We start from the raw sequence: 11,900 nt of genomic DNA, 5'->3' as shown, positions 1-11,900 counted from the left end.
AAAATTTTAACAAATCTGACGAATCTCATCTTCCTCTATGACGTATCATGATTAAATGCAAATTAACAGAATTCATATTTGTTATCAAAAAAAATACTTGTTTTTGCTTTTCTATCAAATTATAATCCTTAGTAATTTGTCGACACCAAAATAGCGATATTTTATTTACTGGCAGAAATTAATCGTGTATAAAGAGAAAGGTAGTGTATGAAGATGAAAACTCTTAATGCAGACATTAAAATAAGAGGAAAAATAAGGATTTGGGGGTGAATAAATATAGTAATTAAGGTTAACTATATTTAAGAAAGGTAAATTGTATATTAATATTATTAAATTAAGATTTTTCTTTTTCATTAATTACTTTTTTGTATTTTCAACAAAAAAAATAAACTTTTTTATATATTTTTTTAAATGAAAGTTGCTATAACTTGAAAACTTAAAAATTTTGCTATAACTTGTAATAACTAATCTAATAAGTTTATATAGTTAATTTTTTCATAATATAATAATTAATTCCACAAGTAGCCTCTGAAGGATAGTGTGTACACAGACAGTAAGTCGTCCTTGAAGGCGAAAAACTAGACTATCTTAATCGGGCCAAACCCTCATGGGCGGCAACCAAATCAGGTTCTATCCTTGAAGCTTCTTCAAAAGCATTATGGGCCTCAACATTCAATCCTTTAATTTCATAACACTGGCCCAACAAACAAAAGGCCTTAGCTTTGTCCGAACAACCCAATTTCATAGCTTCCAACAGGTCCATTAAAGCCGAGTCAACTCGTCTTTTCCGGTTCAATGCCACCAATATCTCAGCCCTTTTCAGCAGCGCATCCGCTTTCTCTCCGCCGGACAACGCCTTCACTGCCGGCGGAGATAGGGCGGAATCCAATGATCTTAAAGCGGGTAATTTATGGCCCATTAGATTGAGTGATAGAGCTTTGAGAATATGGGCCGATGGATCTTTGGGGTTAATGGATACGGCTTTGTCAGCTTCGGTGACGGCGGATTTGGCGAGGTTGAGGGCAATGGATTTGTTTCGATGATTGGATTGAGCTTTTGATAGGAATTGGGCTCCTTTAATGAAGTGGATATGGGCTTGGTTAGTGGATCGGGTTTTTGTTCGCAGTCGGGTTAAGGCTTGTTTGGGGAAATTGTAGATGGTGTAGAGAATTCCGAGTGTGAAGAGAAGGATAAGAAGCTGAATTAGTATGTCTGACTCCATTGTTATTAGCTCAGCCAAACAGGGGAGTTAGCCCCATTCAATCCTTGTACTCGAATGGAGGACTGTGAAGCTGGTAATTGTACCTTTTTTCTGTTTTGTTTTTAAACTTTGGGCTGTCTGGATTATTTCTTGAGGCCCATGCTGAATGAAGGCCCAGTAATTGAAACTGCCTCTTGAGGTCCATTTGTGGAGTTCCTTTTCTTTTTGGGGATGGGGAAGGGGTGGGTGATGGGTTTAGGGGGTGAGTGGAACAGATATAAGCATATTAATGATGCTCAATTTGGGGGGATCAAAAAATGAAAGTTTAATAAGTTTAGTGATTGTACTGTTATTAAAAAAAATGTTGATGATAGATTTCAGACTAAGTACTACAATTTCAATGTCATAAAATGTAAAATGTTTATGAAGAGTTGTAAGGACATAAAGATGCAAGTCATATTTTGACGATTTGAATTGCTCAAAATGATGCAGAGCATTTGTGTTTCCGTGCTCTCCTTTCCTTTTCTGTGGAAGGTGAACTATTGAAATTTATGAAGGTCCCCTAAAGATCACAAATTATGAATAGTAAGATGTTTGATGACTCACAAGTAAGGAGACTCCAACATACATTTAAAGTTTCTTTTTGGTATAAGCCTATTTGTACACCTTTGACACTTTAATAGGCCAAGCCGTTTGATGTTGACTTCTTTTCAACACATCAATTGTCCCTTTTTCAATTATAAAAGAAGTATGTTGTTTGATGTCGCGGTAAGAATTGACATGGAAATTTGACAACTGGTTGGTATCCAGATCCTTAATTAGCTCCTCAAAATTTTGGTATGCACAAAGATGTTTGATTAACCATAATAAAATATCACAAAGTGAGTTCTCCAAACGCCATTTTCTTTTTACCTCTTGACTCACTGACTTTAACTATTTTACTGACACTTTCAACAAATATTGTAACAAAATAATGGAACGCCGAAAAAAGTAATTCAGCCAAGTAAACATTTAACCTTCTGTTGTCACTGTAAAACATCTTTTTTGTTACTATAATAATAGTATCTTCAGATCCTACAATGGCCTATCGAGTAAGAGACATGCTAGAGTAATCTCAGTTTCATAGCGTTGTTGCTTTTGGCCTTAGCTCAATCATACCGAAGAGTTTGGTTTCTTAGTTCACAAAATTGAATCAACTGAAGTAGCTTCACTAGTGCTAGTGTTTGGGTTGCTACATGAAGGCTTAATTGATCTACTACGTACTGTTTCAAGCAGACGTTCTAGATTTTTTCTTGTTTTGTGTAATTTGCTTCTCTGTTTTAACATAATTTAATGGCAAATGCTGAAGAAACAAGTCATATCATGATATGATAGACCACAATCATTTGCTTTATCTTTATTCTTCAGATACTTCAGATGATACTATTATCTCGGTTCAAGAACTATGTTACGTGGAATCGTTCTATGAGAACGAGTTTGATAACGTGTATGAATTTAGCTAGACTCCTGCAACTTTATAAGGAGACTGCAAGTTTTAACTCAAGGAGTTCCATCTCTGCCTGGTTATTTAAGTGGAAAGATGCAGGGAGGATTCAAACTGAGGCTCATACGGTGGCAAGAACAGTGCACAATGTGAATTGTGTCATTTCAAGAGACACAAAAAGGTAATTGTTACAAATTACGTGGTTATCCAGCTTACTGCAAACCTTTGAATGAATGTTTTGGAAGTCAATCAAGCCATTTGGCTTTATGCAAAGTATAGTACACTATTACACCATTCACAATTACCATCCACATGATCTAACTAAACTCTTTATTGCGTGGTTCTTACAATGAGGACACTAAGGCAGATCTTTAACAGCCTGATAAATACATAAATGTGATGTACAGTAGAGAAACATTGTGGTTGATGTCTAACTTAGAACTACAAACGACTTTCAAATTGTATTGTCCAAGATATATAGTGAAAAAGGCACAATATTCACTTTTACAGGATAGGGAGTCTGACTAGATATCAAAGAATACGTACTTGAGGTTCCTTTTGGTATTAATATGCCTGCAATAAGGTTTAGTGTCTCGTCATTCTTTTTTTTTTGTGTGTGTGGGGGGCTTGGGGATGAGGAGAGATTGGAACTTACACCTCTTGCTTCGAGAAAGTAAATGTGTAAATGTTAATGCTATTCATGGAACAAAACTTCAACAAATTTTCTGCTTAATCTGACTCAGTGTTCGTGGGAGGGCCTCTGTAATGTGCTGGTAGTGTTGTTGGAAGAACATTTGCCGGATCCCTTCTGCCTTAATGATGGGAAATATGATGCCTGATGCAGACTGAACAAAAAAAAGAGCATACACGCTAAAATGGTCATACTTTTTAACAAGGTGAACAATTATGCAGGAATTGCAACTAGAACGAAGCGCAATATTAAAGCACATGCTCAAAGAGTCAACGGAAACAGTTTGAATACTGCATTTAAGGAACATACCGAGATTAATCTTGCTCCGATCCACAACTTCTTTGGAGAAGGAAAAGGCACAAGTAAACGACCAACTCCATAAATGGCCACTGCAAAGAAATGGAGCACCAAGCTCAGCGGGTTAGGATTAAGACCAGAGAGTAGAGCTATGGGTCCAGTTGAACAAGTGCCTCCAAGGCTCAAATAGTCAAAACACGCCTCTCGCATCTCCCTCCTCGCCTGATCAGGAGAAGCACAGAACACCTTATACAGAGCTCCAGCCAAAGTATTTATCGTGGAAGCCACTGGCTGAAAACAGAGACCAATACAAGAATGAGTAACATGATAATTAAGTCAAAAAAAGTCCATTCCTTCCAGAACTGCAGTTCTATTTGTTTGTATTCTTTTAGAGGGAATAGCTCAAAAATAGTGATGTGCTTTTAGATATTAAACCCACTTCAAATAACATATGATTTTTCTGTAGAGATTGGAGAAGCTTCCAGGTAAAAGACATCATAATGCCACGTTAAATTTGCTAGAAAGAAGGTCTTCCCTATACTTGATCAAGAAACTGAAATAAAATTTTCTACTAAATAAGCCGTAGCACATTACAAATCAGTCAAAACTGATGATAGAGTAAACCAGACAACATTCTTTGCTTTACCTTGCGCAAAGTATAAAAGGACTCCAGATTTTTACATAATTCATCTGCATCGTTCAGGTCTTGTAATGGCATAAGAAGATTCCTTAACACAGCAATGTCTGAAAGTGCAACAGTCATTCCCCCACCAGTTAAAGGATGGCGCATGTTGAATGAATCACCTAGCAACAGAGCTCCAGGTGTAGGATAGGGAGCAGCTGGCATGCTCCTGTTTGGCATAGTTTTAATATGTCCCTTATCAATTGCATACAGAAATGCATCACGTAGCTCAGGTGGGACCTGAATAAATGTATAGATCAATCATGAAAGCACGTTGGGAGGCACCGAATAAGTATCTTCAGAAACAAGCAGTTCTATTTAAGATAGAAAAAATAAGGACCAACTTAATATACCAGCCGATATATTCTAAAATTTCAGAAGAATTAGCAACATGCAGAGAAACTAAAGGTACCTGGGGAGCCACCACAGTCTTCAAATAATTTGCCATATCACCATTAGCAAGAGAAGGTAGCTTTTGACCAGGTACATCAACCAAGCAGCGAATTTCCGTGCTACTGATAGGATAAAATAAGATGGGTGAAGGATCTGCCAGAATAACATGCCCATGGTTGGGATATGGAAGTTGACCATTCTCCAATTCCAATACCAAACCAACAAAGCAAGATGGACTATCAACCTGAAAATGTCAATAGACAATCACACTTGCAATGATTTCAAGATCTAAATATGTCAAACTCAATGCAAGTGATATATATCACCAGGCATATGAAGGCATACTGTTTACTTGACCTGATGCATGCATACAACACTAGAGAAACAAATCAACTGACATGTTTAGAGGAATTAACTTCACCTTAGGGTCGCAAAGAGAGCGTCGCAAGTTTGAAAAGCACCCATCACACACTACTGTAAGAGGAGCATGTGCAAGTTCTTGACCAGCCTTCGTTTTGTACTGAACACCCTTTATGGATCCATTTTCTTCAATCAAGGATGTTACGGTACCTTGCTCTAATCGTACACTGTACATATTTTAATAAAAGACAGCCAGCTGATTATTGCAACTATGTTAAGGACAAGGTTTATTATAAATAGAAAACTGCATTAGTTACTGAAAGCATGATATGCGTTAAGAACAGTTCTTTTATTAATAAGGAATAATAATATAATGGGTCAAGAAAAGTTCAAATAAATATACTGCATGGGAAAGCTCACTTGGGAAGAGTAACTGCTTTTTCTCTCATCTTTTGTATGAAACGCCCATTGTGAAAGCTTCTCCCAGCCACGTCCGAATGGAAATTTTCCAAAGGATAGGAAACATTTGTGCTCTTCCCATCCTTGAAAAGAGCATATCCAACCACCCGTTGGGCATCAATATCCTCAACACAATCTGCATCTCAATGGCAAAGGTCAAGAGCGCAAAAATTACACACCTAGTATAGTACATCGAGAAGTGAATTATGTCCTAATTCAGTTAAAACTAAAACTTAATTCATATTAGTGAAATATATATTGCACCAAATAGTTCTATCACAAAATGATCAATTGTAAGCTCTTATGATTTTTTTCCTTCTTTTTTTTAAGACAAACCTTCAAGGCCCAACTCAATCAATTTTAGATAACCCCCAGGCTGTAGCAACTCGCCAACAATCCGGTCTGGCTCTGTCAAATCCCTTTCAATAACGTGAACTTTTCGCCCTTCCTGCAGCAGTGGCAAAAAATAAATGTTTAGGGGCTGGGAGAGGGGATTCGGACAATTGGTAAAATCTCACAAGACAAACACTTTACTTTTCTTGTCTTTGTTACCTTTGTCAAAAAAAAAAAAAAAAAAACTTTCTTGTCTCCTGCTTGTGGACACATCACATAAGTTGCACGAATCAAATGCCAAATTTTCCATGATGGTTAAATTTCTTACTACGGGCTGGTAAAGATCATAACTTACCATCAATATCTATATAGGTGGAAGCCTTTAAGCTTTTTCACTGTACACTTATATGGATCAATCCCTTTTTTCTCAATGGTGAATCTAAAGGGTTCAGGTTGAGTAGGTCCAAGACGAAGTATATGGAATGCAAGTTTAATGACTTGAGGCAGGAGGACGAGGTGATAGTGAGTTTGGATTCACAGGTTCTTTGTAAGAGGGATAGTTTTAAGTATCTTGGATCTATGATTCAGGAGAATGGAGAGATTGATGAGGATATCTCGAAACGTATTGGGGCAGGTTGGATGAAGTGGAGGCTTGCCTCGAGAGTGTTTTTGATAAGAAGGTGCCCCATAAGCTTAAAGGCAAATTCTACAGAGTGGCAGTCTGTCCAGCCATGCTGTATGGAGCGGAGTGTTGGACAGTCAAGAACTCCCACATTAAAAAATTGAAGGTGGCGGAAATGAGAATGTTGCATTGGATGTGTGGACTTACTAGAAGGGATAAAGTTAGGAATGAGACTATCCGAAAGAAGGTGGGAGTGGTTTCGGTGGAGGACAAGATGCGGGAAGTGAGGTTGAGATGGTTTGGACATGTGATGAGGAGAGGGACGGATGTCTCAGTTCGTAGGTGTGAGAGGCTAGCTTTGGATGGTTTCAGGAGGGGTAGAGGTTGGCCGAAGAAATACTAGAGGAAGGTGATTAGATATGACATGGAGCAGTTACAGCTTACTGTGGACATGACCCTAGATAGAAAGGTGTGGAGGTTGCGGATAATGGTAGAAGGCTAATGTGTGTGAGTGAGTCGTAGCAAGTAGTTAGAAGAGCTTTTGTGTAGCCGGATTAGTAATCCTAAGAATATGGGCATAGGTAGGAGTTGTTAGTTAGGAGAGTTTGGGTGTGGTGGGTGTCTTTGGTCTGTGAGTGTATAAGTACTATTGTGTGGGTGTCTTATTTCTATTTTTATAATTTCTTATTTCTTATTCTTGTTATGTCATCCATCCTGTTTCATGTTTCATTGTGACCTTGTTTACTATTCTTTATCTTGAGCTGGGGTCTATCGGAAATTGCCTCTCTACTTCTTCGGAGGTAGCGGTATGGACTGCGTACATTTTACCCTCCCCAGACCCCACTTTGTGGGAATACACTAGGTTTGTTGTTGTTGTTGTTGTGGACGGCACCAGTATGCTGGATAAAAGAAAATACTCTACTATCTTCCCGAAATGTTTGTTTTTCGCTACACAAGATCCAAACCAAGTGAATTTAAACCATCTTCGAATGTCTTCTTTCACCATTTTGACAGAAGAGTTACAACTTGTAGTAGTACTTTTCCTATGGTTTCTACTCATCTCAATTTTAATGTTAAAATAAAAAGGAATTAATCTACTCAAATTTAGCTCAGGAAATTAGTCCAATTACTCTTGACAAGCAAAAGTGACAGGAATATATAAGGATGGAGGGACTAGTATCTGTATATTGTAGTAATCCACATTCAGAAGACCTTCCTGAGAGGAGCTAAAAGTTAGAATTTTCTATGAATATGCAAATGCAAAAACAAACTTTTCATTCATCCCTCTGTCTAAACCATCAATATCACGCCTACATTAGGATAATTTTATTTTCTTAACGAAAAGATTTAGCTTTCTATTCTTTATTGCTCCCTTAGTAGTGACGAATTCCTGAAGTCTTTTTGAAGAAAAAGGGGTTCTTTTCAAGAGTATTCATTTGTCCAATTTCAACATTGTAAGAAGCAAGCTTAAGATCACAAGATTTAAAGAATTACACACTTTTTAAATTTAAAACCACAACATTCAAAAGTCTGTCTTTATTTCTTAAAAGGCATAATACATAAACATATCCTTGGTTGGCGTCTATGCCCTCAAACTTTGGATATGCATTCGCTTAAACTACCATAAAATAGAACAAGTAGATACATGTGTTCTACGTGGCAAAAGTCAGGCGATTTGACATGTAGAATGGGTATATCTCACGTGATTTATCACATAGTATGTGTGTATCTGCTTGTTCACCTTTATATAATTTAAATATGCTTATGCAAATCCAAAATTGGAGCACACACATATCTAATGCCAAGTTAAAGGGTAAATTTATGTAGGGAGCCTTTCTTATATTGGACCAAAAAAAACTTGGATATGGAAGAATAAAAAATAGACCTTTCCAAGGGTATGAGCAAGAGCAGCACCAGCGACTCCAGCACCAACAATAATAACATCCGTATCGCTCCTCCCTTTGCCCGATTTGCAAACACCCTTTATGACATTATGGGTCTCACATTTTTCGGCAGATTTAGGATCCTTTTTCTTGTAATTATTAGGGGGGGTTCTTGGTCGTAAAATATAAATAACAACAAAACCTAATAAAGAAACAATGAAAGCAGGAACAATATATTTATCCATCATGAAATTCGCCATTTTCTCGGTCCCTTTTCCCGATTTGGACAAAGAGACCAATGGCGACTTCAATTTTTTTCTTTGCAAATGAAACAGAGTCGAGAGAAAATGGTGATGATGGAAAAGGGTTTGTTTGGCTGTCAGAAATAGGAAATTTGTGTTTGGACAAGACGAGGGAGAAAGATAAGTTGTTGCTGTTTTGTATTTATAAGATGCATCGAAATCGGAAATAGGGGGATCATATTGAACAGTTTGGGTGGAAATTGCGACAATACCAAAACAACAAGAGACAATTTTCAGTTCTGGTAGGGACCTCAACAGTGAGTTAATTGTTGATTTATTAATTTATTGATAATGAAATATTGATTCAACTGTGAGTTAATTATTGATTTATTAATTTATTGATAATGAAATATTTATTTAACGGTTTGATAATGATTTTGATTTTATTTTTTTAACAGATTATCGGTTTCATAATGGTTTAGTTTTTTTTTTAAATGGGCTAACTGATAACCCAATGATAGTTAAGGATGTAAATCTTGTATGTTATCCCTCTGTTTAAAAAAGAATGACTACTTTGACTTGACACAAAGTTTAAGAAAATAAAAAAATTTTTGAATCTTATGGCCTTAAATTAAAGTTGTGTCAAATATATCAAAGTGCCCTTTAATCTTATTGTTCTAAACATGTTATGTAGAAAGTTGAAATTAAAGTATTACAAAAAAAAATGTTTTATTCTTTTTTAAAACGAATTAAAAAAAAAAGTAGATCATTCTTTTTTAAACGGAGGGAGTACTACTCAACTTTTGAGAATAATACAATTCAGTTGATTCTATTTTCTAGTTGCAAATATTCTTTCTAGTATTATGTGTATTGTGTTGTTAATAATTATCTTAAACAGTTAGTGTGCATCGTGTTGTTAATACTTATTCTAAACTGGCAAATCATATTCAATTTAACGAAACTTATTTTCATGAAAAAATTACTTGATAATTTTTTTAAATTCATATAAAATTTCGTTTATCACATTGTTTATACATGATTTTTAATAAAGAAAATTTTTCATGTGGAATCTTAGCGGTTAACCCGATAATCGAATCGATTAATCAATAACAGATTAATTAATATAATGACGATTTACTATATCTATAAATCAATAGCCGATATGTCGAATCAATAACCTTCAAAATCGAATCAAACCAACATATATATACAACTCTTCTATTTAATAAAACTTTCTTTTAGCTTTATCATAGTTTATGTTGTTTTAATATCTAAGAGATTTAAAAATAAAATAAGAGAAAAATAATTTGAATATAATATAGAAGTGATCTTTTATTTGCGTAGTCAAGTAAGTAGAAGTTTGGCATTGTTTCGAGTTGGAGAAATACGGTAAAATAATAATAATAACAATATTATCCAACTGTTAACAATAATAAAATAATAACATCAGCAATTCAATAATAATATTAGTAGTATAACAGTATATAATAAATAACAATACTGAAATAATAATAATAACAGTATATGATAATATTACTACTAATAATAATATTATAATTAATGTAATAATAGTGACAATAATATAATTACTTTTCGATAATTTAATAATACTGAATATTAAATAAATATTATAACGATATTAATTTAAGTAATTTATAAATTATACTTGAGTCGTGCTAGACACTGTCCTAAGAAACTATTTCGGTAGAGTGAAATGTTTCCTCATGATTAAACAAGCCTTTTCCTAATTAATTAATTAATTAGAGGGATACAAGAATCAACAAAATTTTTAATATAAATACCAAAGTTAATTTAGAAGGTGATATAATTAAAAGAACCTTTTTAATAAAATATATAATAAAATAGGATGAAAAAAAAGATCTAAGAAATGGAGTAAGAAAGTTAAAGCTTAAGTGAAAGATTGACCCTCCATAATGGCAAAGGTTGATGCCTATTTATACTAATTAAATGCTCAAAAAAGTTGACAAGTGTATTATCCAAAAAGTGTCATGCAAATAAATCACCTTAAAAATGTTTGTGCCATGTATATGGCCAAATGTCAAACCCAAAGCATGCATGCAAATTCTCTTTTTTTTTTTCAAGTAAATTAATATGGCACCTCTTTTCCTATTTTCCAAATACATAATAAATTATTTTGAGATAAATAAATAATTATCCTACAGGAACTTCTTGTATACCAAATTGAAAATTACCATTGACAACAGAGAACGATGACTCGATTCCTTGATGCTCACTTGCAGATGATTGAAGAAATTCTTCAAACTGAGCTTCCATGTTCAAAATATCCTCATCGACATCAAGATCAATATTTTCGGGAAGCAAGTCAGCAACATCATTTCCAGCAAAACCAAAATCATCATCGCCAAATTCCTCATCCTGATGCTGGCTCGTCCAATAGTCACGGAACCATGTTGCGGTTGTTACCAAATTCCACCATTCGGGTGAATAATCCTCCACTTGTGGTACATAAGATGGGATGAACAGAGGTGCATTTGGATTCAGTGTTGACCTTCCTCCGGAAACTAACGCCATTCTCTTCTTGAAATATGCTTATCTTTGAATACGTATGCTCAAAATACATGATGTTTATCCTTTATTTTTTTTTCTTTTTGGGCATCTAATAATGTTCTAATTAGTTCCTTTAGCATTATCCAATTAAAAAAAAAGTACTCAGTTTTGGCAAGATAATGGTGCGAGTTCAGACATGAACTTGCTGTTTCGAGACGAAAAAAAGGGACATGAATTTAGCTAGTGCTTGGCTATATATTTTGAGAGTAAATTTTAAAAATTTATCTTTAAATATTTATTTGATCATGAATTAGATCAATTTTTCAAAATGTAATCTTTCAAACCCTAAAGTTGATCGAAGGTGTTGTGCCACTAGAACTCAAATTTTAAGTTTCAAAAAATTAGCTCAGGTCATCTTTGAGGTTTTTGAAACTTTCACTCATAAAATTTCTAGTTCTTTTTCAAGTAAGATACATATCTAAATACACTTTCAAATTTTAAAAATTACAACTTTCAAAAAATCAAATTTCAAATTTCGAACTTCAGAATTTATAGCCAAATGGAAGTTGAGTAGATACTTGATATGTATTTTGGCATAATGTGTTTCACTAATTATGCAATATGGATACTCTAACTAACAATAAGTTAAAAGAACACAACCACATTTTGATCAAGCTACCTAATTAACCAGTATTTTCTGTTTACTTGTTAGCCTGTATTTTCTT

At 34.7% G+C, this 11,900-nt stretch overlaps 3 protein-coding genes across 3 annotated transcripts; all 3 read right to left on the bottom strand.

Moving 5' to 3' along the window:
• Positions 1-583: 583 nt before the first annotated feature.
• On the bottom strand, positions 584-1,222 carry LOC107857835. The gene has a single exon (XM_016702635.1). The coding sequence runs from the start codon at positions 1,220-1,222 to the stop codon at positions 584-586; it is 639 nt and encodes a 212-aa protein (XP_016558121.1).
• A 1,775-nt stretch (positions 1,223-2,997) lies between these two features.
• Positions 2,998-8,952, bottom strand: LOC107858627 (squalene epoxidase 3-like). The gene is given in 9 exon segments (XM_016703363.2): positions 2,998-3,472; positions 3,475-3,529; positions 3,685-3,963; positions 4,319-4,594; positions 4,767-4,991; positions 5,169-5,334; positions 5,528-5,702; positions 5,903-6,014; positions 8,407-8,952. Coding segments are annotated over 9 exon segments (1,605 nt in total). The 5' UTR covers positions 8,665-8,952; the 3' UTR covers positions 2,998-3,413.
• Positions 8,953-10,818: 1,866 nt separating this feature from the next.
• LOC107857836 (protein EARLY RESPONSIVE TO DEHYDRATION 15-like) lies at positions 10,819-11,235 on the bottom strand. Its single transcript, XM_016702636.2, has one exon. It carries the CDS (start codon positions 11,197-11,199, stop codon positions 10,819-10,821), a length of 381 nt encoding a protein of 126 aa, XP_016558122.1. The 5' UTR covers positions 11,200-11,235.
• Positions 11,236-11,900: the final 665 nt, after the last annotated feature.

The sequence above is a fragment of the Capsicum annuum genome, chromosome 2, assembly GCF_002878395.1.
Source record: "Capsicum annuum cultivar UCD-10X-F1 chromosome 2, UCD10Xv1.1, whole genome shotgun sequence".
Taxonomy (NCBI): Eukaryota; Viridiplantae; Streptophyta; class Magnoliopsida; order Solanales; family Solanaceae; genus Capsicum; species Capsicum annuum.
Note: the sequence above shows the minus strand (reverse complement) of the source record. Positions and strands in the feature narration are given on the sequence as shown.

Bases quoted from the DNA above. Each gene is read 5' to 3' on its own strand.
- LOC107857835 (XM_016702635.1), bottom strand. From the start codon at position 1,222: ATGGAGTCAGACATACTAATTCAGCTTCTTATCCTTCTCTTCACACTC.
- LOC107857836 (XM_016702636.2), bottom strand. From the start codon at position 11,199: ATGGCGTTAGTTTCCGGAGGAAGGTCAACACTGAATCCAAATGCACCT.